General features: G+C 56.7%; 1 protein-coding gene across 3 annotated transcripts; it reads left to right on the plus strand.

The window, feature by feature from the left end:
* Nucleotides 1-3,391: 3,391 nt before the first annotated feature.
* DAPK3 (death associated protein kinase 3) lies at nucleotides 3,392-20,946 on the plus strand. Of its 3 annotated transcripts, none has more exons than XM_033198461.1 (9): nucleotides 3,392-3,493; nucleotides 4,685-4,840; nucleotides 15,634-15,994; nucleotides 16,252-16,381; nucleotides 16,703-16,751; nucleotides 16,975-17,001; nucleotides 18,309-18,461; nucleotides 19,315-19,360; nucleotides 19,783-20,946. In XM_033198461.1, exons 2-9 carry the CDS (start codon nucleotides 4,779-4,781, stop codon nucleotides 20,317-20,319), a joined length of 1,365 nt encoding a protein of 454 aa, XP_033054352.1. In that variant the 5' UTR covers nucleotides 3,392-3,493; nucleotides 4,685-4,778; the 3' UTR covers nucleotides 20,320-20,946. The 3 variants fall into 3 exon arrangements, with proteins under 3 accessions (XP_033054352.1, XP_033054353.1, XP_033054351.1); XM_033198462.1 differs by having other exon boundaries at nucleotides 3,417-3,529; XM_033198460.1 differs by lacking the exon at nucleotides 3,392-3,493 and adding an exon at nucleotides 4,095-4,300.
* The last annotated feature ends 5,418 nt before the right edge of the window (nucleotides 20,947-26,364 follow it).

The following is a 26,364-nucleotide window of genomic DNA, read 5'->3' on the forward strand; positions in this document are numbered from 1 at the left end:
GGTGTGAGCCACTGTGCGGTGTTGCCCAGGCTAGTCTCCCTCCTGGACTCAAGCAATCCTCCTGTCTCAGCCTCCCAAAGTGCTGGGATCTCAGGTGTGAGCCACCACACCTCATTTATTCTCTAAATAGTGCCTAAGATGTGAGGAGGCCTAATCTTGTCAATGCTGATAAGAAGGTTAACATGATCATTTTCTGCGTGTTTCTGTGTCCTCAGGCAGGTGGGGACTGTGAAGTAGCACCGTGGGTTTCTGGCAAAGCTGGGGGCACTCTGGCCCTGCACTGCCAAGGCCAAGCTTCAGCTGAGGCTTTGCCCACATGTAGGTATGCCTGAGGTTTGGTTTGGCTTGGCTGTTGAATTGGGGCTGTAACTGAACTATGTTTCCCAGCCGTCAGGGAAATTGTAGGCGGCTTGGATTACTGTGGTTTTTTTTTTTTTTTTTTTTTTTTTTGAGGCGGAGTCTCGCTCTGTCGCCCGGACTGGAGTGCAGTGGCCGGATCTCAGCTCACTGCAAGCTCCGCCTCCCGGGTTTACGCCATTCTCCTGCCTCAGCCTCCCGAGTAGCTGGGACTACAGGCGCCCGCCGCCTCGCCCGGCTAGTTTTTGTATTTTTAGTAGAGACGGGGTTTCACCGTGTTCGCCAGGATGGTCTCGATCTCCTGACCTCGTGATCCGCCCGTCTCAGCCTCCCAAAGTGCTGGGATTACAGGCTTGAGCCACCGCGCCCGGCCGGATTACTGTGTTTTGAGGGTGAGTCTCGCTCTATCGCCCAGGCTGGACTGCAGTGGCGTCATCTCTGCTCACGATAACCTCCACCTCCGGGTTTAAGGGTTCAAGTAATTCTTGTGCTTCAGCCTCCCGAGTAGCTGGAATTACAGGCGCCTGTCGCCATGTCTGGCAAATTTTCGTGTTTTTAGGTGAGATGGGGTTTCACCGCGTTGGCCAGGATGGTCTCAAACTCTTGACTGCAAGAGAGCAGCCGGCCTCAGCCTCCCACGGGCTGGGGTTATAGGTGTGAGCCACCATAGCGGGTCCTGCTCTGTGTTTTTTTTTTTTTGAGACAGAGTTTCACTCTTTCGCCCAGGCTGGAGTGCAGTGGCCGGATCTCAGCTCACTACAAGCTCTGCCTCTTGGGTTCACGCCATTCTCCTGCCTCAGCCTCCCGATTAGCTGGGACTACAGGTGCCGCCACCTCGCCCAGCTAATTTTTGTTGTAGTTTTTAGTAGATACAGGGTTTTACCATGTTAGCCAGGATGGTCTCGTCTCCTGACCTTGTGATCTACCCACCTCAGCCACCCAAAGTACTGGGATTACAGGCATGAGCTATTGCGCCTGGCCTATTCTTTATTTTTATTTTTATTATTATTTATTTATTTATTTTTGAGACGCAGTCTCACTCTGTCGCCCAGGCTGGAGTGCAGTTGTCGGGTCTCGGCTCACTGCAAGCTCTGCCTCCCGAGTTAACGCCATTCTCCTGCCTCAGCCTCCCAAGTAGCTGGGACTATAGGCGCCCGCCACCTCGCCCGGCTCTTTATTTTTATTTTTGATATGGAGTCTCACTGGTCACTCCGGCTGGAGTGCAGTGGCGCGATCTCGGCTCACTGCAAGCTCCGCCTCCCAGGTTCACGCCATTCTCCTGCCTCAGCCTCCCAAGTAGTTGGGACTACAGGTGTCCGCCACCACACCTGGCTAATTTTTTGTATTTTCAGTAGAGACGGGGTTTCACTCTGTTAGCCAGGATAGTCTCGATCTGACCTCACTATCCTCCCGCCTTGGCCTCCCAAAGTGCTGGGATTACAGGTGTGAGCTATCACGCCTGGCCCCTATTCTTTTTTAATAGTACAAAAGTTAAGGTGGTATGTGGAAGCTGAACTTTTTTTTTTTTTTTTGAGATAGAGTCTTTGTTGCCCAGGCTGGAGTGCAGTGGCACGATGTCACCTCACTTCAAGCTCCGCCTCCTGGGTTCATGCCATTCTCCAGCCTCAGCCTCCCGAGTAGCTGGGACTACAGGTGCTCGCCACCACACGCGGATAATTTTTGTATTTTTTAGTGGAGACGGTTTCACCGTGTTAGCCAGGATGGTCTCCATCTGACCTTGTGATCTGCCGGCCTCGGCCTCCCAAAGTGGGGTTATGGGCGCTAGCCACCACGCCTGACCAACCCATTGTATGTTGAAAATGTAAATAAAAAATGTAAAGGCCGGCTTGTGGCTCACACCTGTAATCCCAGCATTTTGGGAGACCGAGGCGGGCGGATCACAGAGATCGAGGATTGCTTGAGCTCAGGAGAGACCAGCCTGGGCGACATGGTGAAAGCCCGTCTCCACTAAGAATAGGAAAACTAGCGGGGCTTGGTGATGGGCACCTGTAATCCCAGCTACTTGGGAGGCTGAGGCACGGGAATCGTTAGAACCCGGGTGGGGGAGATTGCAGTGAGCCAGATACCGCCAGTGCACTCCTGCCTGGGTGACAGAGTGACACCCTGTCTCAAAAAATAAAAAGTTACCTCCCAGTGTTGTCAGTTGGCACATACTAAGTCTCAAATGCTTGCTGTTATCCTTTTTTTTTTTTTTTTTTTTTTTTTTTTTTTTTTTTTTTGAGACGGAGTCTCGCTCTGTCGCCCAGTCTGGAGTGCAGTGGTGCGATCTCGGCTCACTGCAAGCTCTGTCCCCTCCTGCCTCAGCCTCCCAAGTAGCTGGGACTACAGGCGCCCGCCACCAGGCCCAGCTAATTTTTTTTTTTTGTATTTGTATTTTTAGTAGAGACGGGGTTTCACCGTGTTAGCCAGGATGGTCTCGATCTCCTGACCTCGTGATCCGCCTGTCTCGGCCTCCCAAAGTGCTGGGATTACAGGCGTGAGCCTCCGCCCCCGGCCTGTTATCCTCTAGTTTGAGACGAACAGGGGCCCTGTGAATGACAACCCCGGATTGGCCTCATTTGCATTTTAAGTATGTACAATGTGGTAACAGTTTTCAGAGGAGGAAACTGCCACATAGGGACTAAAGCATTCCCAGGGTCCACTCCAGGAGCTGCCATGCGCGCTCAGCCACAGGTGAGCCATCCATTCGCGCATCCGGTGCTCCGGGAAGGCGGGAAGCGGGATGCAGGGCTTCAGCCTCACTTCTCTAGCTTCAGCACCAGGGTCAGAGGAGAGGCGGGCGGGGCGATCAAGGGGCCAGAAGTCGCCCCTTTTGGCGTCCGCTGACCAGCGTCGACTGCAGCCAATCAAATCAGGGATGGCGAGTCCTCAGCCAATGGCGAGGCTGCATCCGGGTGCGGGGGCCGAAAAGGCAGCTGGGGGCGGGGCGTTGTGGTGCGGACCGAGCGGCGGGCGGACCGGCCAATAGGCGACGGGATCTGCTTCCCGGGGCGGGCACTTGGCGGGTGTGGTGACGTCGACGCAGGCGCGTCGCGTCGCCAGGGGCGCGGGGCTTCTGGAGGAGGAGGCGGTAGCCAGCGAGGCGGCGCTGGCCCTGGACTCCGGGCGGCGGAGGGTGAGGAACGGGCTCGGGCCGAGACTGAAGGGCTGGGTGGGTTCGGGGCGGTGCTCCGGGGGCCCGCGAGGGAGGGAGAGAACCTGAGGGGCTGGTAGGTTTGGGGACCCGTCTGGTTGACCTGGCCGTGGAAGGGGCTCGGCCGGGCCTGTGAGGGGCGTGGCGGCACCAGGGATGCTGGAGCGGAGCGGAGCCTTAGGGATGGGGAAGGCCTTGGGGGCGGTTCTGCAGAGGTAGCCATTGGGGTCTGCCTAGGGGCTTTTGCGGATATTGTGGGCGAGAGGGGGGTGGAGGACGGTGGAGGACACTCAGATGGTGCCCTTTTTGGAGGCCCGTTTTGGGGGGTAGGGGAGACTGCGGTTCGGGGACTTTGAAACGTGAAGCGGGGAGGAAGAGGTTAATCTTGCGAGGACGGTGGAGGTCAGCGCGAGAGGGAGGCAAAGTGGGCTTGCAGGAGCGTGGAAGGCGTCGTCCAGTTCCTGGAAAATTGAGAATTGGGGGGAGTCAGAGATGGTTAGGGGTGGGCGGGGGTGTTCCATCGATGAGGTTCTTAAGAGACCTACCGAGGGCAAGGACAAGGAAGGGTTAAGGTAGTAACTTAACTTGAGAATTTTGACCAGAATGGCAAGCACTTTGGGAGGCCGAGGTGGGACGATCGCTTGAGCCGTGGAGTTCCAGGCTGCGGTGAGACATGATTGCACCACTGCACTCCAGCCTGGGCGACGGAGCGAGACTCCTTCTCAAAACAACAACAACAAAAAGAAGTAGACTTAAGAACTTCGTTAAGACATTGGCCAGGGATGTAAGGTAGCCCTGGGATTTGAGGTTGAGGAGAGCGTGGGGAACGTGCAGGAATGGTGGGGTATTATGGCTGAGCAGGTTCGGAGAAGTCTAGGAGAGGCAAAGAAAGGCGCAGGCAGCGTCAGAGAAGTCAGAATTATGTGTCTGGAGAGTTTTGTGGGGTGAAGGTGGCCCAGTGGGACTGTTACTAACCTTTTGAGTGGTTATGGGGCCTTAAAAGAGGTGACATGACAGGACCCAGCCCACTAAACACAGCACCTCTCTGAGGAGTCTGGAGCTTCAGAGTGGAGAGGTGGGAGGCTTGTGTTTGGTAGGCAGGTCTGTTTATTAATCTAGGAGAAAAGGATGGTGTCTCAGTTCCTCACTTCTCTCTTTCCCTGTCTCCTCCAGGGTCACCATTAGGGGACTCCTGAGGTCCTATCTCCAGGCTGCGGTGACTGCACTTTCCCTGGAGTGGAAGCTGCTGGAAGGCAGACCGGCCGCCATGTCCACGTTCAGGCAGGAGGACGTGGAGGATCATTATGAGATGGGGGAGGAGCTGGGCAGGTGAGCTGTCCGCCCCCGCGGCTGGGCTCCAGGGATAGGAGGGAGGCACTGTGGGATTTTCTGAACAGCAACTCTTCTTCCTGTTCTTTATCTGTATCCTGAGAAGGAATGAGTCAGTACCGTGTGCTGGTGGAACAAATTTGGGCCGTGGAATCAGACAGCCCTGGCTGTGAATTCCTGCTTGTGAATCCTCAGTTTCCTGTGGGGAGGAAAGTAATTGAGCCTTTACAGCAGCCAATACCGTGCCTGACATGGGGCATCAGAGCAACAGATGCCAGCTGCTTTTGTTATTAAAAGATGTGTCTTCTGCCTGGGCAACATAGCAAGACTCCTCTCTACAAAAAATAAAAATGAAAAAAATTAGCCAGGTGTGGTAGCTCCTGCCTGTAGTTCCAGCTACTAGGGAAGCTGAGACGGGAGGATGGCTTGAGCCCAGGCGTCGGAGGCTGCAGTGAGCTATGATTGTGCCACCGCACTGCGGCCTGGGCAACAGAGTAAAACCCCATTTATTTAAAAAAAAAAAAAAAATTCTCCCTGTGTGAATCCTCTTTTGTGGGAGGCCCTTGAGTTTTTTCCTAGCTCTTGGATATTTAACGGAGGGGGAGGGAGGGGCGTGTCTCCCAGTTGCACCCACACCTCTGTCAATTGTTTAACATTCTTGTGGGAAAAAGCAGAGGTTTCCTCTTCCAGGGAGGCAGCCGATTTCCTGCCTGTCTGAAGCTTGGAGGGTCCCCTGGGACCCCGCCCCCTACAGACCAGCCAGACACCATTAGGCCCTGCCTCCTTTTGTAGAGCCTCCAACCTTATTTGGTGAGTTTGCTGCTGGCCAGCCTCCCTGGAGCCGCCCCATGATGTCACCAGAAGGGAATGTAAATAACTGAGCTCTGTGTCAGGCCAGGGAGAGAGCTGCCGCTCTTTTGGGATCCTGAGGTCCCTCCTTCAGGAATTTCCTCCGTTAGTGGCAGAGAAGGCACGCCCCCTCCTCCCGTAGTGACTTCTGCTTCAGTGTTGAAAATGTGTTAGGACCTCCTGCTAGGGGTCATGTGGCAAAAGTCAGCAAAATTCAGCCAAATTGATGATGTCTATTTCTTTTAACCCGCTGATTTCACCTCTAGGAATTAATTCATTGGAAAAATGTAAATACATGGATGGAATGACTTAAGACTGGGGTAGTCGCTAGAACAACGTTTACCAGGACAACAGCCTTTTTTTTTTTTTTTTTTTTTTGTTGAGACGAAGTCTCGCTCTGTCACCCAGGCTGGCGTGCAGTGGCGCGATCTCCGCTCACTGCAAGCTCCGCCTCCCGGGTTCACGCCATTCTCCTGCCTCAGCCTCCCCAGCAGCTGGGACTACAAGCGCCTGCCACCATGCCCGGCTAATTTTTTTTTTTTTTTTGAGGCGGAGTCTCGCTCTGTTGCCCGGACTGGAGTGCAGTGGCCAGATCTCAGCTCACTGCAAGCTCCGCCTCTCGGGTCTACGCCATTCTCCTGCCTCAGCCTCCCGAGTTGCTGGGACTACAGGCGCCCGCCACCTCGCCCGGCTAGTTTTTGTATTTTTAGTAGAGACGGGGTTTCACTGTGTTAGCCAGGATAGTCTCGATCTCCTGACCTCGTGATCCGCCCATCTCGGCCTCCCAAAGTGCTGGGATTACAGGCTTGAGCCACCGCGCCTGGCCGAATTTTTTTGTATTTTTTGTAGAGATGGGGTTTCACCGTGTTAACCAGGATGGTCTCGATCTCCTGACCTCATGATGCGCCCGCCTCGGCCTCCCAAAGTGTTGGGATTACAGGTGTGAGCCACCGCGCCCGGCCTTTTTTTTTTTTTTTTCTTGACACTGTTTCATTCTGTTGCCCAGGCTGGAGTGCAGTGCTGAGATCTCGGCTCACTGCCACCTCAGCCTCCTGGGTTCCAGGTATTCTCCAGCCTCAGCCTCCCGAGTAGCTGGCATTATAGGCGCCTGCCACCACCCCTGGCTAATTTTTGTATTTTTAGTAGAGATGGGGTTTCACCATGTTGGCCGGGCTGGTCTCCAACTCCTGATCTCAGGTCATCCGCCTGCTTTGGCCTCCCAAAGTGCTGGGATTACAGGCATGAGCCACTGCGCCCTGCTGGGAACAACAGCCTCTTAAATGGCCCCCCCAAACCACTGCATCAGAGCTGGAATAGGATGCAGCTCTTAAAAAGCACCAGGCAGGGCCGGTGTGGTGGCTTCCGTCTGTAATCCTAGCGCTTTGGGAGGCCAGAGCGGGAGGATCGCTTGAGCCCAGGACTTCAAGACTAGCCTGGGCAATATAAGTTGACCCCGTCTCTCAAACGAACAGAAATTCATCATTAAAAAGATATATTTAGCCTTCTGTGTTTGCTGTGAAGACTTGGACATCTGGTGTGTATTTCATGTCACAGTTCTTCCTAGGACTGGCCACACCTCACGGGTTTGACAGCTCTGGGTGACCAGTGTCTGCCGTTCTGATAGCACTGCTTCAGGTAGTGGTCTGGAACATTCTCAGAGATACATGAAGTGCAAGATGAAGGCCCAGAATGCAGCATAACGTGCTGTAATGTGTTTTTTTTTGAGACAGAGTCTTGCTTTGTCACCCAGGCTGGAGTGCAATGGTGTGATCTCAGCTCATTGCAACCTCTGCTTCCCGGGTTCAAGCGATTCTCATGCCTTAACCTCCTGAGTAGCTGGGACTACAGGCGCTTGCCAACACGCCTGGCCAATTTTTTTATATTTTTATTAGAGATGGGGTTTCAACATATTGGCCAGGCTGGTTTTGAACTCCTGACCTCAAGTGATCTTCCCGTCTTGGCCTCCTGAAGTGCTGGGATTACAGGCGTGAGCCACCACACCCGGCCTAATTTTTTTAAACTGCAAGCACGGACTGCCTGTGCACCCTCATGTCTGCTGTCCTGATTCGTTTACTCAGGAGTCAGCGCACTGCAGCCCGTGGGCCAAACCCAACCGGGGCAAATACTTCTATTTCCCTGACACTTGATTTTATATGGTCTGCAAGCTAGGAATGGTTTGGAATTTTAATTTTTTTTTTTTTTTTTGAGACAGGGTCTCACTTTGTCACCTGGGCTGGAGTATAGTGGTGAGATCTCTGCTTACTGCAGCCTCGACCTCACGGGTTCAAGCAATTCTCCTACCTCAGCCCCCTAAGTAGCTGTAGCCGGGACTACAGGCTCCCGCTACCATGCCACCCCTGGCTAATTTTTTTGTATTTTTTGTGCAGAGGGAGTTTCACCATGTTGGCCAGGCATGTCTCGAATTCCTGACCTCAGGAGTTTGATCCACCCACCTCGGCCTCCCAGAGTGCTAGGATTACAGGTGTGAGCTACTTTGCCTAGCCCACATTTTTTTTTTTTTTTTTTTTTTTTGAGGCGGAGTCTCGCTCTGTCGCCCGACTGGAGTGCAGTGGCCGGATCTCAGCTCACTGCAAGCTCCGTCTCCCAGGTTTATGCCATTCTCCTGCCTCAGCCTCCCGAGTAGCTGGGACTACAGGCGCCCGCCACCTCGCCCGGCTAGTTTTTGTATTTTTAGTAGAGACGGGGTTTCACCGTGTTCGCCAGGATGGTCTCGATCTCCTGACCTCGTGATCCGTCCGTCTCGGCCTCCCAAAGTGCTGGGATTACAGGCTTGTTCCACTGCGCTCGGCCTTTTTTTTTTTTTTAATTGAATCGGAATCTGGCTCTGTTGCCCAGGCTGGAGTGCAGTGACTCGATCTTGGCTCACTGCAACCTCCGCCTCCCAGGTTCAAGCAATTCTCCTGCTTCAGCCTTCCAAGTAGCTGGAATTACAGGCGCCTGCCACCATGCCTGATCAATTTTTGTATTTTTGGTAGAGATGGGGTTTTGCCACATTGGCCAGGCTGTTCGCGAACTCCTGACCTCAAATGATCTGCCCGCCTCTGCCTCCCAAAGTGCTGGGATTACAGGCATGAGCCACTGTGCCTGGCCCCAGCCCACACTATTTTTGTTTTGTTTTTTTTGAGACGGAGTCTTGCAGTGTCGCCCGGACTGGAGTGCAATGGCGCGATCTCAGCTCACTGCAACCTCCATCTCCTGGGTTCAAGCGATTCTCCTTGCCTCAGCCTCCCGAGTAGCTGGGATTATAGACACCCTCCAGCACGCTCGGCTAATGTTTTTGTATTTTTAGTGGAGACAGGGCGTTCACTATGTTGGCCAGGCTGGTCTCGAACTCCTGACCTCGTCATCTGCCCGCTTTTGCCTCCCAAAGTACTGGGATTTCAGGCATCAGCCACCGTGCCTGGCTTCCCAGCCCACATTTTTAAACATCACAAACCCTATCAGTAGAAATCGTCAGTGTGGCCACACTTGGGTCGTGTCTGGGTTGTGGCATGCACTTCGGAAGTGGTTTGGGAGTGATACCTGAGACCATCATTGAGGAGGGCTTGCTGTGTCCCCGACCTGCGCTGGGGGCCAGGGAAGTTACAGAGAAGCGAAGCGGGTGGGCTCGGCTCTCAGGGAGTTTCTTTCCTGGTTGGGGAGATCAGGCACCTGTAGAGTTACACCTGTAGAGGAACTGAGAGCACGCCAGTGGCCTTGCCTCTATGGAGCAAGTCCGTCTGTGGCCAGCGAGACCGGGAGCTGTCTGGAGGCGGGCGGCTGTGGTCTGGTGTTGCTATAGGAGGACTCAGTGGCAGAACCTGAAATCCCGTTGGCAATAGCAAAACAGGGAAAGGCGTGGTTTACGGAACCGGGGAGTCCAGGTGTTCGGCGGCCGCAGGTGTGGCTGGTGCTGGTGTGTGCGGTGCCCTGTGTCCCCCGGGCCGAGGTCCACTCCAGCGTGGAGGAGGCGCCCTGGCAGAGTGCCTGGTGGCTCCCCTCTCCTGTCCTGGTGTGTTCTTAGGCAGCGTTCTACATGGTGGCCCCTGCCGTGAGCCCGAATCCAAGCCCAGCAGAGGGAGAGAGAGAGGCTCTCTCTTCCCAGCGGGCGTTCTGAGCCATGTGCACTGGATTGGTCTCTTTGGGCTGGAGGGCATGGTTTTCTGTTGCCCAGGTCCAGTCATGTTCCCTTCCACCCCTTTCCTGGACCACTGAGTCCCACAGACTGAAAGTGAGCAGTGAAAGCTGCCCTGGGACAGCTGGCTCTGTTAGGAGACAGGGTGGAGCCAGGAGCTGGGCAGGCAGGAGCCCGGTGCCCAGCCCCAGGTGCCCCCTTCCTGTGAGAGCACCTGGGCTCTGGAGCCTGCAGCACCTGGTTTGAAGGTTTGAATCCTCCCGCCGCTGGCTGACTGCATGTCCTTGGGCTAGTTGCTTTCTGTTTCTCAGCCTCAGTTTCTTTGAAATGCGGATAGTGGCCGGGTGCAGTGGCTCTACCTGTAATGCCAACACCTGGGGGAGTGGAGTGGGAGGATCTCTTGAGGCCAGGAGTTCCAAACCAGCCTGGGCAACACAGCAAGATCTTGTGTCTACAAAAAATAAAATGAATAAATTAGGTGTGGCAGCATGTGCCTGTAGTCCCACCTACTTGGGAAGGATCGCTTGAGCCCAGGAGTTTGAGACCAGCGTGGGCAACAGACTGAGACCTCATCCTTACAAAAAGAAAAAAAATTAACTGGGTGTGGTGGTGTGTGCCTGTAGTCCCAGCTGCTTGAGAGGCTGAGGCAGGAGGATTGCCCAAGCCCAGGAGGTCGAGACTACAGTGAGCCATGATTGAACTACTGCACTCCAGCCTGAGCAACAGAACCAGACCCTGTCTCAAAAAAAAAAAAAGAGGGTCTGGCCCTTGGACCGGATCTGCCCTGCAGTGGAGAGGAAGCGTGGACTGGATCACCCTGGGGGGGAAGAAAGCGTGGACCAGATCAGCCCTGGTGGGGAGGAAGCGTGGACTGGATCCGTCCCGCAGTGGGAAGGAAGCGTGGACTGGATCGTCCTGGGTGGGGAGGAAGCGTGGACTGGATCCGCCCCGCAGTGGGAAGGAAGCATGGACTGGATCGCCTGGGTAGGGAGGAAGCGTGGACTGGATTGCCGTGGGTGGGGAGGAAGCGTGGACCAGATCAGCTCTGGGTGGGGAGGAAGCGTGAACGGGATCTGCCCTGGCTGGGGAGGAAGCATGGACCAGATCAGCCCTGGGTAGGTGAGGCAGTGTGGACCCAATCCGCCTTGCAGTCGGGGAGGCAGTGTGAACTGGATCCGCCCTGGGTGGGGAGGCAGTGTGGATCGGATCCGCCCTGTAGTGGGGGAAGAAGCGTGGACCGGATCAGCTGGGGGTGGGGAGGAAGTGTGGACCTGGTGGCCCAGAGCCGGCCTCCCCCGGATTCTCAGCCTGGGGCTTACGTGGGTGACTGTGATAAGCCCTCAGGTTCAGAGGCATGAGTGAGCCGGGATTCCGTTCTAAGCAGAACTTTGTGTCTCCCGACGTTTATTGTTGATTGACTTTGGACTAGCTGCTGGAAATCACCACTGTGACAGGGCTGGGAGCAAAGCAGAGCCACATCCACTTACCTGACCCGATTCACTGGGGGTGAAGGAGCATGGACACGCTTCTTTTGCGCCTGTGTGTGCGCTAATTATGTTTTGTAGAGATGGGGGTCTCACTGTGTTGCCCAGTCTGGACTCGAACTCCTGGCCTCAAGTGATCCTCACATCTCAGCCTCCCAAAGTGTTTGGATTACAGGCATAAGCCTCTGCACCCAGCCTCCTCTATTTTTTAGTTCAGGTTGGAATAACACTAGAGGGATAAAATCTGCGTGTTTAAAAAGGAGGCAACCCGGCCAGGCGTGGTGGCTTATGCCTGTAATCCCAGCACTTTGGGAGGTCAAGGCAGGCAGATCACTTGAGGTCAGGAGTTTGAGACCAGCCCGGGCAACTTGGTGAAACCCCATCTGCAGTAAAAATATAAAAATTAGCCGGGCATGGTGGTGCGCACCTGTAATCCCAGCTACTGGAGAGGCTGAGGCAGGAAAATCACTTGAACTCAGGAGGCAGAGGTTGCAGTGAGCCGAGATCGCACCACTGCACTCCAGCCTGGGCGACAGAGTGAGACTCTGTCTCAAAAATAAACAAATGGGCCGGGTGCGGTGGCTCAATCCTGTAATCCCAGCACTTTGGGAGGCCGAGACGGGCGGATCACGAGGTCAGGAGATCGAGACCATCCTGGCTAACACGGTGAAACCCCATCTCTACTAAAAAAAAATACAAAAAACTAGTCGGGCGAGGTGGCGGGCGCCTGTAGTCCCAGCTACTTGGGAGGCTGAGGCAGGAGAATGGCGTGAACCTGGGAGGCGGAGCTTGTAGTGAGCTGAGATCCGGCCACTGCACTCCAGCCTGGGCGACAGAGCGAGACTCCGTCTCAAAAAAATAAATAAATAAAAAATAATAAAATAAAATAAACAAATGAATAAATAAATAAAAAAGGAGGCAACACATCCAGATATTCCTGCCGAGTTCCTGGCGCACGGGTACCACTGGATTTGGATGCTGTGGCCGTGGGAGTCCTCCTGCGATAGGAGGTGGAAGTATTACCATCAGCTTGGTGGGTACAGGCAGAGGGGAAGGAGAAAGGAGCTCTAGGTGCAGGGAGTGTTACAGCAAGGTCGGCGCCAGGGTGGGAGCAGAATGTATGTAGGGGATGTCATGTTGCACGCAGCCTGGGCCGGGTGGGCCGAGTCCAAGGGAGCAGAATGTATGCAGGGGATGTCATGTTGCACGCAGCCTGGGCCAGGTGGGCCGAGTCTGAGGGAGCAGAATGTATGCAGGGGACGTCGTGTTGCACGCGGCCTGGGCCGGGTGGGCCAAGTCTGATGAGGACTGCCTCGCTTTCCTCCCACCTCTGCCCTTGGCTGTCAGTGTGAGGCTCCTGCAGCCGCTGTAACAAACCCCACAAGTGAGTGCCCTGGATGACCATGGCTTCCCTCAGCGGTTCCGAGTCTACCGTGGACCCGCAGGGCTGGGCCCTCCTGGAGGCTCCAGCGGGGAATGCGGTTCCCACCTTTCCGAGAGTCTAGAGGCACCCGCTTGGCTCTCGGGGACTCCTTCCTTCCCCTTCACAGCCACAGCGCAGCCTCTTCCAGCCTCTCTCTGACTCTCATCTCACGAGGATGCTATGAGGACACTGGGCGCCGGATTACCCAGGATGCTCTCCCATCTCCAGATCCTTAACCTCATCCCATCGGCCGAGCGCCTTCTGCTGTTAGGACGCCATCTTGGCAGGTCCCCGGGGTGAGCACGTGGATGATGTCTTTGAAGGGGCTGTTATGTTTAGTCTCCCCCATGATCAGTAGTAATTTGGCACCTCCCCTTGCCCACCTCGAATGTCCCTGCCTCTGACCCCCCGCGTGTGTGCAGAGTATGTCCTTGGTGGCCCGCCATGGGAGTTTTGTTACCAGCACACCCTGACCTGGGTCTCCTGGAGGTGCAGTGAGCACACACTGTTTATCTGTGGCCCTCCATGCTGCTAGGACGTGAGGCTGGGAAGGACAGGCCCACACCCAGCCCATGGCAGCGACTCCGGCGCCTGGAGCAGGCTGAAGGGCTTAGGCCTTTTGTGTCTGGTGTGATGTCCTCAAGGTTCCTCTGTGCTGTGGCCTGTGGTGGAGCTTGTTCCTGTTCATGGCTGGCTCGGGCTCCAGTGTGTGGATGGGCCACGCTGTGTTCACCATGCTTCCGCTGACAGGCGTTTGAGCTGTTTCCACCCTCTGCTGCTGTGAGCGTCACTGTGGAAGTTACCACGTGGACGTGTGTGTGTGTTTCTCTCGGGGAGATGCCAGGAGTGGAATTGTGGGTTACGTGGAAACTCCGTGTTGAAGCTTCCGAGGGGCCGGGCTGTTTCCACAGCTCCACCCAGACGCGTGTGGCTCCGGCCCCACGTCTTCACTCTGGTCTCATCTTGTGAACGCGCGTGTTTCTTTTTTTTTTTTTTTTTGAGACAGAGTCTTGCTCTGTCGCCGGGCTGGAGTGCAGTGGCCGGATCTCAGCTCACTGCAAGCTCCGCCTCCCGGGTTCACACCATTCTCCTGCCTCAGCCTCCAGAGTAGCTGGGACTACAGGCGCCCGCCACCTCGCCTGGCTAGTTTTTTGTATTTTTAGTAGAAACAGGGTTTCACCGTGTTAGCCAGGATGGTCTCGATCTCCTGACCTCGTGATCCGCCCGTCTCGGCCTCCCAAAGTGCTGGGATTACAGGCTTGAGCCACCGCGCCTGGCCAGAACGCGCGTGTTTCTTTCCCTCTGTACGCTGAGTAGGGAGCTCTTTCGAAGTCAGTGGCGTAGATTTACGAAAATGGTGAAATGAATTCTGCGGTGACTAGTTTGGTCAGGATGGAACTGCACCAAATAAAAAGCAAACCCTCCCTCTGTGCGCACGCCCTTAACCCTCTCCTGGGGGACCTGCTGCAGACAGGCTGCTGTGTAGCTCCGTACCTTTCTTTTTTTTTTCTTTTTGAGACGGAGTCTCGTTCTGTCGCCCGGGCTGGAGTGCAGTGGCCGGATCTCAGCTCACTGCAAGCTCTGCCTCCTGGGTTTACGCCATTCTCCTGCCTCAGCCTCCGGAGTACCTGAGACTACAGGCGCCCGCCACCTCGCCCGGCTAGTTGTGGTTTTTTTTTGTATTTTTTTAGTAGAGACGGGGTTTCACCGTGTTAGCCAGGATGGTCTCGATCTCCTGACCTCGTGATCCACCTGTCAGCCTCCCAAAGTGCTGGAATTACAGGCTTGAGCCACTGCGCCCTGCCTTTGCTTATTTTTTAATGTTTCTTTTTTGTAGAGATGGGGTCTCACTGTATTGCCCAGGCTGGTCTCAAACTCCTAGGCTCAAGCGATCCTCCCTCGTCAGCCTCCCAAAGTGATAGAATTATGGGTGTGAGCCACTGCACCTGGCTCAGTTCTCTATTTTTTAAATTTATTTTTATTTTTTTGAGACAGGGTCTTGCTGTGTTGCCCAGGCTGGAGTGCAGTGGCGCGATCTCAGCTCAATGCATCCTCTGCCTCCTGGGTGCAAGCGGTTCTCCTGCCTCAGTCTCCTGAGTAGCTGGAATTACAGGCGCCCGCCACCAAGCTCAGCTGATTTTTTGTATTTTTGGTAGAGACGGAGTTTCACCATGTTGGCCAGGCTGATCTTGAACTCCTGAGCTCAAGTCATCGGCCCACCTGGAACTCCCAAAGTGCAGGGACAACAGGCCTAAGCCACCGTGCCTGGCCCCCCCTCAGTTCCCTCTTTTTTTTTTTTTTTTTTTTTTTTGAGACGGAGTCTTGCTCTGTCGCCCGGGCTGGAGTGCAGTGGCCGGATCTCTGCTCACTGCAAGCTCCGCCTCCCGGGTTTATGCCATTCTCCTGCCTCAGCCTCCCGAGTAGCTGGGACTACAGGCGCGCGCCACCTCGCCCGGCTAGTTTCTTTGTATTTTTTAGTAGAGACGGGGTTTCACCGTGTTAGCCAGGATGGTCTTGATCTCCTGACCTTGTGATCCGCCCATATTGGCCTCCCAAAGTGCTGGGATTACAGGCTTGAGCCACTGTGCCCGGCCAGTTCCCTCTTGATATGCATTAACTCTTCATTCTTTCACTTTTCAATAATATGCTGGTGCCATATGGTGAGTGCTGGCTCTGCACTCGCCTCCGCACACTTGCTGGGCATAGCCCTGGGATGGGTGGGAACGCTGCGTCTGATGGTGCGGGACTCTGGGGAGTTGCTTTCTGAGAAGGCGTGGAGTCTGCTCCCCCGAAGCGGCTGGCTCATGTCCTTCGATGTGCCTGGTGCTGGGCTGCGCCCGGAGGAGCAGGTGGAGGTGGTGGGGAGCCAGCCACCCCCACTCACTCCCTCCCCTTCCTCCAGCGGCCAGTTTGCGATCGTGCGGAAGTGCCGGCAGAAAGGCACGGGCAAGGAGTATGCGGCCAAGTTTATCAAGAAGCGCCGCCTGTCATCCAGCCGGCGCGGGGTGAGCCGGGAGGAGATCGAGCGGGAGGTGAACATCCTGCGGGAGATCCGGCACCCCAACATCATCACCCTGCACGACATCTTCGAGAACAAGACGGATGTGGTCCTCATCCTGGAGCTGGTCTCTGGCGGGGAGCTCTTCGACTTCCTGGCGGAGAAGGAGTCGCTGACGGAGGACGAGGCCACCCAGTTCCTCAAGCAGATCCTGGATGGCGTCCACTACCTGCACTCCAAGCGCATCGCGCACTTTGACCTGAAGGTGAGCCCCGTGGGGCCAGCCAGTGTGGGGGCGGGGAAGAGCCTGCAGGGCACCTCCTGCGCGTGGGGTGAGGGTGGGGGGGGCTTGGGAGCGTGGGGGTGAGGTTGGGGGAGCGTTGGGTGAGGCTGGGGGAGTGTGGGGGTGAGAGTGGGGGAGCTTGGGGGTGAGGGGGGGGACCGTGGGGGTGAGGTTGGGGGAGCGTTGGGTGAGGCTGGGGGAGGCCCGTGCTCTCTCGGCTGAGCCCCCTCCCGCCCCAGCCGGAAAACATCATGCTGCTGGACAAGAACGTGCCCAACCCACGCATCAAGCTCATCGACTTCGGCATCGCGCACAAGATCGAGGCGGGGAATGAGTTCAAGAACATCTTCGGCACCCCGGAGTTTGTGGGTGAGGCCCTGCCCCGTGGGCAGCCCAGCCTGGGGAGGGTGGTCTGGGGCTGCCTGCTGGGCATGGGTTGGGTCATGCCCGGCGCCGGCTGCTGCTTCCACAGCCCCGAGGCTGCCCCTCTTGGGCCCGGCGTGGCAGGAGGTCAGGGCCTCCGTGTGGTGCAGCCCAGGCGTCCTTCTGTGAGGCCCTGAGGGCCAGCTCTGCCGCGTTCATGCCCCAGGGGCTGTGATGTGTGAGAGCCTTGACCCCGTGCCTGTGTCCTGAGCCTCTTCCTTGGCTAGTGTGTCCCCAGCGCCTGATCCACATCTCCCTTTTCTGCAGCCCCAGAGATTGTGAACTATGAGCCGCTGGGCCTGGAGGCGGACATGTGGTGAGTGTGCCACCCCCTCCCCCGGGCCTCCCTGCTGTCCTGGAGCGCAGGCCAGCGCTGCAGCTGGGGATGAAGCGGGGTCTTGCTGCTGTTCGAGTATGGGGGGACCATTGCCCTAGAACGGGCTCTGGACGCCCTGGTCCTAGGAGGGTGGGCGGGGCCCTGCACTGGGAGGGTAGGTGGCCCCACACTGCGCTGACCGTTTCCTCTTGTCTGTCCCCAGGAGCATCGGCGTCATCACCTACATCCTGTGAGTACCTGGCAGGGGCCCCTCAGCTGTGCAGCACAGCTGGCACGAGTCCTGGGCTTCGTGTGTTTCATGCGGACGCCGGGGTTCCCCAGCCTGGCTGTGACCTATCACAGGTGCTCAGGATACCGGGTGAACAGATGAGTGATTCTCTGAGGCTGCTGTTCCAGAGGCTTCTGAAGAGTTCTGAAGGCAGGACACTCACAGAGCCCTGAGCAGGCTCCGGGTTCGGGGGTGTGTATGCTCCTGTCCCTGCGGCTGCTAGGGAGCCCAGCCTTCTCAAAGTGCAAGGAAGGGACCTGGCCGCAAGCTGGGTTTTGACTCCTCCCTGGGCCACACACGGGCCTGCCGTTGTTTAGTATTTTTATTTGTTGAGACGGGGTCTTACACTGTTGCCCAGGCTGGAGTGCTGTCCTAGCTCACTGCAGCCTGTACCTTAAGCAGTCCTCCCACCTCAGCCTCCTGAGTACCTGGGACTACATGTGCACACGACCATGCTCAGCTTTTATTTATTTATTTATTTTAACGGAGTTGCGCTCTTGTTGCCCAGGCTGGAGGGCAATGGTGTGATCTCGGCTGTGGACTGCAACCCCCGCCTCCCGGGTTCAAGTGATTCTCCTGCCTCAGTCTCCCGAGTAGCTGGGGTTACAGGCGTCCACCACCACACCCAGCTAATTTTTGTATTTTTAGTAGAGACAGGGTTTCACCATGTTGGTCAAGGCTGGTTTTGAACTCCTGACCTCAGGTGATCTGCCCGCCTCAGCCTCCCAAAGTGCTGGGGTCACAGGTGTCCCACCGTGATCGCAGCCCCCGTGCCCGGCTGGCTAATTTTTTTTCTCTTTTTTTGGAGACGGAGTTTTGCTCTTGTTGCCCAGCATCAGGCTGGGAGGCAGACACTGTCGGGGCCTCTTGCTGTCGGGCTGTCGGCCTTGATCCCTTGGCTAAGGTGGTGTCGGCTTGGGCTCCCCCCTGCAGTTACCCTCCTCCCCTCGGCGTTACTGAGGACTGGGGTCTTTCGGGTCCTGCGTCTGCACAGATACTTCGAGTCTCCAAGGAGACCCTGCCCGTTCATTGCTGCTGCTGTCAGTGGCAGGGTGTGGGGGTGGAGTTTGAATGCCTCTTGGGTGGTGGCTGGGATCGTTGCAGGAAGATTCTAGGGGCTCAGGAGTGTGAGTGGCCCAGGCGCCTGCCGTCAGCCTGTCTTCTGTGCTGTGCCTGTCGTGGGCAGGACGGAGTTGGGGGCAGCCAGGGAGGCGGCACGGTCGCGGTGGGAGCCCAGGACCCCACTGAACCCTGTGCCCGTCTCACAGCCTGAGCGGTGCATCCCCGTTCCTGGGTGAGACCAAGCAGGAGACGCTCACCAACATCTCAGCCGTGAACTATGACTTCGACGAGGAGTACTTCAGCAACACCAGTGAGCTGGCCAAGGACTTCATTCGCCGGCTGCTCGTCAAAGATCCCAAGTACGAGGGGCTGGCAGGGGGCGCGGGGTGGGACATGGGACACGGGCCCTCTCCTCCCAGCGCCACCTCCCTGTGGCTGGGGATCGGACATTGCTTCCCTCTCGGGCTGGAGAGAGTAAACTGATGGCCCAAGTTGGCCATTGCCATGGTTTTTTCTTGAGACGGAGTCTCGCTCTGTCACCCAGGCTGGAGTGCAGTAGTGTGATCTTGGCTCACTGCAGCCTCTGCCTCCTGGGTTCAGGATATTCTCCCATGTCAGCCTCCTGAGTAGCTGGAATTACAGGTGCCCGCCACCACACCTGGCTAATTTTTGTATTTTTAGTAGTGACAGAGCTTCACTGTGTTGCCCAGGCTGGTCTTGAGCTCCTGACCTCCAGTGATTTGCCTGCGTTGGCCTCCCAAAGTGCTGGAATTGCAGGCGTGACACACTGTATCTGGCTGCTTGCCGTGTTTTTAACAAACTTTTAGATGCCAGTGTGTAAAATAAGGTTCCATGTAAAGTTCCAGGTGACTTGTTTTCCTGTAAACGGTTAGAATCCCGGCAGTGCTGAGCCCTCACTCACAGGGCCTTCCCGGGCCTCCCCGGACCTCCCCGGACCTCCCTGGGCCTCCCCGGCCACGCAGCCTCTCTCTCGGGCACCTGGCTTTGCTACTCCAGCCTGAAGTCTCAGCTCTCTCCACCATCCCCCAGAAAACCCCGTGCTGCCTGAAGTCCCCTTGTTCAGCTCCTATGGTTGGCTGAGCAGAGGCTGGGGGGTGACGTTAGGGCTTTTGGGGGTCCTGGGAGTCAGTCATCCGCGGGAGGACGGGACACATGGTGCAGGTGTAACTAACCAGGGCAGGGGTCTTCCAGGCGGAGAATGACCATTGCCCAGAGCCTGGAACATTCCTGGATTAAGGTAAGTCGGGGGGCAGGGTAGTTCCCTGGGCTTCCCGCCTTGGCCTTCTCACTCGGGGTTGGCCTTCAGCATTTAAGGCTTGTGGATGGATGTGACAAACCCCAGTGGCTGGGAAGGGTCCCCAGGGGAGTGGGCCTGGGTGGCGGGGGTCGGGTCCTGGGCATGGGACATGTGGCACCCGACAGACCTGGTGGCGTCCTGGGCTGGTGTGTGTCCAGCAGGGCTGAGACTCCCAGGGCCACGGCCGCAGCGTTTTTCTCGAGTGAGCACTTTGGGCTTTGCATTGGGCGGGGCAGTCTCTGTCACGAGGTGTTGACTCGGCTGCCGGATGAGCCCCGGAACCTCAGTTCACACTGGCAGGTGGGGGCTGGCAGGGCTGGGTGGCGTCGCGGGGACCCCGCTCAGGCCTCCCTCCCTCCTAGGCGATCCGGCGGCGGACCGTGCGTGGCGAGGACAGCGGCCGCAAGCCCGAGCGGCGGCGCCTGAAGACCACGCGTCTGAAGGAGTACACCATCAAGTCGCACTCCAGCATGCCGCCCAACAACAGCTACGCCAACTTCGAGCGCTTCTCCAAGGTGCTGGAGGAGGTGGCGGCGGCCGAGGAGGGCCTGCGCGAGCTGGAGCGCAGCCGGCGGCTCTGCCATGAGGACGTGGAGGCGCTGGCCGCCATCTACGAGGAGAAGGAGGCCTGGTACCGCGAGGAGAGCGACAGCCTGGGCCAGGACCTGCGGCGGCTGCGGCAGGAGCTGCTCAAGACCGAGGCACTCAAGCGGCAGGCGCAGGAGGAGGCCAAGGGCGCGCTGTTGGGGACCAGCGGCCTCAAGCGCCGCTTCAGCCGCCTGGAGAACCGCTACGAGGCGCTGGCCAAGCAGGTGGCCTCGGAGATGCGCTTCGTGCAGGACCTGGTGCGCGCCCTGGAGCAGGAGAAGCTGCACGGCGTGGAGTGCGGGCTGCGCTAGGCGCACTGGGGTGGGCCAGGCCCCAGGACAGCTGGAGCTCGGCCTTGGGTGGGGGCGCTTCCTGTGGACGCTGCTCCTCCTGTCCCGTTCCATCCCTTGTGCACCGCCCCCAGGCTGCAGACGGAGTGGGAGGAGCCGGAGGGCAAGGGTGGGTGTGGGACGGGGCTGCTTCGCTGCACAGCCTCCAAGCCAGCCTTCACCTTCGCTCCTGCATCATTGGTGACGCCGGGACCCTCCAGGCAGCGTGGCCTCTGGCGCTGTGAGGGTTGGGACCCAGGATGGGACTGGTTACCGAGGAACAGCAGCCGTCCGAAGGCAGCCCTGGCCCAGGCCTGGGGGAGGGTTTGTGGGCAGTTCAGCGGGGTGCTGCCCGTTGCTGCCACTGGCCCAGGACGAGGTTGTGGGACAGGGAGGGTGGGGTGGACAGCGGACAGGCAGTCCCCACGCTTCTGGGTGGCTCCGGGCTTGGTGGGGTCTTCTCCTATGTGCCCTCCTTGCCAAGGCCTGTTCCTGGTTGTGGGGTTCCCTGCTGCGGACCCCTCCGCGAGCCCTGCCGTGGCGCGTGTGCAGGCCTAGACTAGAGCGGCCCTCTGCAGCCAAGAGAAATAAAACAGCGGCTTCCAGATACGCAGCGTGTTGTGCGCTTCAGACCTTCGCAGGGGTCTCGATGCACCAGCCCTTGGCCAACGGGGATGTGCCCTCCGAGGCTTTCATGTTTCTCTCTGTGTTCCCTGCCTGCCGCTGTGCTCCTCGGGAAGAAGGGGACAAAGTTGGATGGCCTCGCAGAGCCTCACGGTGTCCTAGGAGCTGCCGCATCTTGGTCTCTGGCGCCCCTGGATGTTTCGATTGCCATGAGATGGAAGCTCCGGGCAGCCGAGGTGGGTCAGTCATTTCTTGTCCTTTTGCACCTTACCGGATGCTGCTGCGTCCCACATGGGAGCCCCTGCCCTGCCTGGAGCCACAGGCCAGTGGCCTTGGAGGAGCAGCGCTCAGCACAGCTACTGGGTCTCCCACGTGGTTTCAGAGAGGGCCCCACCCTCCTGGAGGAGGCTTTTTTTTTTTTTTTTTTTGAGATGGAGTCCCGCCCTGTGGCCTGCTGGAGTGCAGTGGGGCGATCTCGGCTCACTGTAACCTCCGCCTCCTGGACTCAAGTGGGTCTTCTGCCTCAGCCTCCCAAGTGGCTGGGATTACAGGCGTGCATCACCACTCGTGGCTAAGTTTTGGTTTCTGTTTTTGTTTGAGATGGAGTTTTGCTCTTGTTGCCCAGGCTGGAGTGCAATGGCACGATCTCGGCTCACCGCAACCTCCGTCTCCCAGGTTCAAGCAGTTCTCCTGCCTCGGCCTCCCGAGCAGCTAGGATTACAGGCATGTGCCACCACACTGGCTAATTTTGTATTTTTAGTAGAGGCAGGGTTTCACCACGTTGGTCAGGCTGGTCACGGACTCCTGACCTCAGGTGATCTGCCCACCTCGGCCTCCCAAAGTGCTGGGATTACAGGCGTAAGCCACCACGCCCAGCCGTAATTTTTGTATTTTTAATAGAGATGGGGTTTCACCTTGTTGGCCAGGCTGGTCTCGAACTCCTGACCTCAAGTGATCCACCCTCCTTGGGCTCCCAAAGTGCTGGAATTAGAGGCATGAGTCACTGTATCTGGCCATTTTTTTAACTTCATTTTTTTTTTCATTGAGCTATGATTCACACACCCTAAAATCTTTTTTTTTTTTTTTTTTTGAGACGGAGTCTCGCTCTGTCGCCCAGGCTGGAGTGCAGTGGCCAGATCTCAGCTCACTGCAAGCTCCGCCCCCCGGGTTCACGCCATTCTCCTGCCTCAGCCTCCTGAGTAGCTGGGACTACAGGCACCCGCCACCTCGCCCGGCTAGTTTTTTGTAATTTTTTTTTTTTTTTTTTTTAAGTAGAGACGGGGTTTCACCGGGTTAACCAGGATGGTCTCGATCTCCTGACCTCGTGATCCGCCTGTCTCGGCCTCTCAAAGTGCTGGGATTACAGGCTTGAGCCACCGCGCCCGGCCTAAAATCTTTTTTTTTAAGTGTACAATTCAGTGGTTTTAGTATATTCACAGGGGCAGGAAAATGTACATCCACACAAAATTTGTATGTGAGCCAGGCCTTGTGGGGCTGCTTGTGGTCCCCACTACTCAGGAGGCTGAGACAGGAGGATCACTTGAGCTCTGGAGGCGGAGGCTGGAGTGAGCTGTGATCCCGCTACTGTACTCCAGCCTCGGTGACAGAGCAACACCTTGTCTCATAAAGAAATGCACAGTGCACCAGACATGGTGGCTCAAGCCTGTAATCCCCAGCACTTTGGGAGGCCGAGGTGTGCGGATCACAAGGTCAGGAGATGGAGACCATCCTGGCTAACGTGGTGAAACTCCGTCTGTACTAAAAGTAGAAAAAAAAATTAGCCGGACGTGGTGGCAGGCACCTGTAGTCCCAGCTACTCGGGAGGCTGAGGCAGGAGAAGGGTGTGAACCCGGGAAGCAGAGCTTGCAGTGAGCCGAGATCCGGCCACTGCACTCCAGCCTGGTGACAGAGTGAGACTCCGTCTCAAAAATAAAATAAAATAAAAATAATGCACAGTGTGTCTCCTGGTGCCAGCTGTAAGCATGTTAAGTGAGTGGATCACATGTGCCTTCCTCTTCCTGCCCATCTCATCCGGCCCCGTAGGCAGGAAGGATGCCTTAGAACTCCCAGCGGTCACCTGCCACAGAGCCACTGGGAACTGCAGCCTGGCCACGGAGGAACCTTGTGGGACACAGCCACCAGGTGGCACTGAGGAGGCCGACCGGTCCAGTGCCCCATCCCTGCAACTGGGCTCTGCCTGGGAGGTCCAGGATGATGCTGGGCCGGGCAGCCAAGTGTGGACGGACCAGCCGAGGGATTTAAGTACCCGTGGCTCAGACAGGCATTTGCACACCCATGTTCATGGCAGCACAACTCGACAGCCAAAGGGTGGAGGGAACCCAGGCGCCCATCCATAGATAGTGGAGAAATGGAGGATCCCTTCTGTGATGGAACATGACTCAGCCTGAAAAAAGGGAACCCAGACAAGGGCCACAGCTTGGATGCACCTTGAGGATGTCACGGTCACTGAGAAGCCTGGCACAAAAGCACAAACACCGATTCCACTCCTAGGAGGTCCCTAAAGCCGTCAGACTCACAGAGACAGAAAGTAGGATGGGGGGTGTCGGGCTGGGGAGGGGGTGGAGAGTGTTTCCGGGGATAGAGTTTCAGTTTGGGAAGGTGAGAAAGTTCCAGGAATGTGGCCCAACTCTGGCTCAGGCCTGTAATCCCAGCACTTTTGGAGACTGAGGCAGGAGGATTGTTGAGTCCAGGAGTTTGAGACAAGCCTGAGCAACACAGACCCCTGCTTCTATGAAAAATAAGAAAATTAGCTTAACGTGGTGGCCCATACCCGTGGTCCCAGCCTCCAGGGAGGCTGATGGAGGAGGAATGCTTGAGCTCAGGAGGTTCAGGCTGCAGTGAGCCATGATTGTACCACTGGACTCCAGCCTGGGCAGCAAAGCAAGACCCTATCTCAAACACACAAACACAGTGCCGGGTGCAGTGGCTTATGCCTGTAATCCTAGCACTTTGGAAGGCCGAGGCGAGAGTTCTCACTCAAGCTCAGAAGTTTGAGACCAGCCTGGGCAACATGGTGAAAACCCGTTTTTACTAAAAATACCAAAGTTGGGCCAGGCGTGGTGGCTCACGCCTGTAATCCTAGCACTTTGGGAGGCTGAGGCAGATCAATCAGGAGGTCGAGAGATCGAGACCATCCTGACCAACATGGTGAAACCCTGTCTCTACAAGAAATGCAAAAATCAGCCGGGCGTGGTAGTGGGCGCCTGTAGTCCCAGCTACTCGGGAGGCTGAGGCAGGAGAATCACTCGAACCTGGGAGGTGGAGGTTGCAGTGAGCCGAGATCGCACCACCGCACTCCAGCCTGGCGACAGAGTGAGACTCCATCTCAAAAAAAAAACAAAAAAAACTAAAATTAGCCAAGCGTGGTGGTGGACACCTATAATTCCAGCTACTCTGGAGGCTGAGGCAGGAAAATCACTTGAGCCCGGGAAGTAGAGATTGCAGTGAGCCGAGATCGCACCACCGCGCTCCAGCCTGGGCGACAGAAACTCCATCTAAAAACAAAAACCACAAAACCCACCCCCCGCCCAGGGTCTGGAGATGCATGGCTGCTGTGGACTGTGGTGCCCTTGCCAATGCACGTGTTGAAGTCCTGACCCCCGGTGGGGTGATATTCGGAGGTGGGGTCTTGAGGAGGTCGTCAGGCTTAGATGAGGTCCCGAGGGTGGGGTCTTGTGATGGGATTAGTGCCCTTAGAAGTAGAAAAAGAGGCTGGGCGCGGTGGCTCACGCCTGTAATCCCAGCACTTTGGGAGGCCAAGACGGGCAGACCACGAGGTCAGGAGATCGAGACCATCCTGTGTAACACGGTGAAACCCCGTCTCTACTAAAAAATACGAAAAACTAGCCGGGCGAGGTGGCGGTCACCTCTAGTCCCAGCTACACGGGAGGCTGAGGCGGGAGAATGCGTGAACCCGGGAGGCGGAGCTTGCAGTGAGCCGAGATCCGGCCACTGCACTCCAGCCCAGGCGGCAGAGCGAGACTCTGTCTCAAAAAAAAAAAAAGAAGTAGAAAAAGAGGCCAGAGCTTGCTGTGTCTGCCACACAAGGACACAAGAGAGGTGTCCCAGCTATGAGCCAGGATGTGGCCCTCTCTGGATTGCCCCGTGATCTTGGACTTCCAGGCCACAGAACTGTGAGCAATAAAGAGTGGTTGTGGCCAGACCCGGGGCTCCTGCCTGTAATCCCAGCATTTTGGGGAACTGAGGCAGGAGGCTCACTTGAGACCAGGAATTCGAGACCAGCCAGGGCAACATGATGAAACCCTAGAGCGACACTCTGTCTCTCTTTAAAAAAAAAAAAAAGTGATTGTGTAAGCTGGCCAGCCTGTGCTGTTCTGTTTTAGGACTCCGTGCTGCCGGGCACGGTGGCTCAAGCCTGTAATCCCAGCACTTTGGGAGGCCGAGACGGGCGGATCACGAGGTCAGCAGATCGAGACCATCCTGGCTAACACGATGAAACCTCATCTCTACTAAAAAATACAAAAAACTAGCTGGGCGAGGTGGCGGCCGCCTGTAGTCCCAGCTACTCCGGAGGCTGAGGCAGGAGAATGTGTGAACCTGGGAGGCGGAGGTTGCAGTGAGCTGAGATCCAGCCACTGCACTCCAGCCTGGGCGACAGAGCGAGACTCCGTCTCAAAAAAAAAAAAAAAAAAAAAAGGACTCTGTGCTGAATGAGACAGTGTTGACACTGTTGAGAAAATTGAGCAGCTGTGAGAATGTGCGTCAGGCCGCTGAGCTGGGCCCTTAAAGTGGTGAAAGTGGTGCCGTGTGTGTGTGAGGTTGTAGTGAGCCGAGGTTGTGCCGCTGCACTCCAGCCTTGGCAACAGAGTGAGACTCTGTCTCAAAAAAAAAAAAAAAAAAAAGAGCGGAGAAGAGAAGGGGAGAAGAGGAAAAGAGAAGAGTTCCAGGGCTGGCAGGGGACAGAAACTAGCTACTAAAGGAGAAGCAGGACCCCGCCCAGCCCCCTCTGAGGAAGGAGAGCTGTTTGTCTAGGGGATGCACCTACAGGAGCAGAGGGGGCCGTGGGTCCTCCCGGTTTCCCCAGGCTGAGTAAAGGTAGCACAGGACACAGAACACCCATTTGAGGCCTCACGCCGCAGCCTGGATTTAGTTACACACCGTCTGCAAAATGTGTCCTGGGTTTAAGCACATCCTGGCTGCGCTCCTGGTAAACAGTGCGGCCTCTCTGCCATTTCGCCCTCCCCAGGGGACAGGGATTCCATCTGCCTCCCAAGACGGTGGTGAGGGCGGAAGGAAGGGGTGCAGCGGGGCCCGGCACCCTCTGGAGGGCCCCCAACTGTGAGTCTTGTTTGATTCTAGGGTCTCCGACGTAGTCATTGCCAAGTTGCATTGGGTGGGGCGAGCGCTGCCCGGCGCCTCCAG

The sequence above is a fragment of the Trachypithecus francoisi genome, unplaced genomic scaffold (genome assembly GCF_009764315.1).
Source record: "Trachypithecus francoisi isolate TF-2019V2 unplaced genomic scaffold, Tfra_2.0 Lachesis_group5, whole genome shotgun sequence".
Taxonomy (NCBI): Eukaryota; Metazoa; Chordata; class Mammalia; order Primates; family Cercopithecidae; genus Trachypithecus; species Trachypithecus francoisi.

Coding starts and splice junctions, on each gene's coding strand:
- DAPK3 (XM_033198460.1), top strand. CDS start 4,185: ATGATTGCACCACTGCACTCCAGCCTGGGCGACGGAGCGAGACTCCTT. Junction 4,841..15,633: donor ATGGGGGAGGAGCTGGGCAG/GTGAGCTGTCCG, acceptor CCCTTCCTCCAG/CGGCCAGTTTGCGATCGTGC. Junction 19,361..19,782: donor TGGAACATTCCTGGATTAAG/GTAAGTCGGGGG, acceptor CCTCCCTCCTAG/GCGATCCGGCGGCGGACCGT.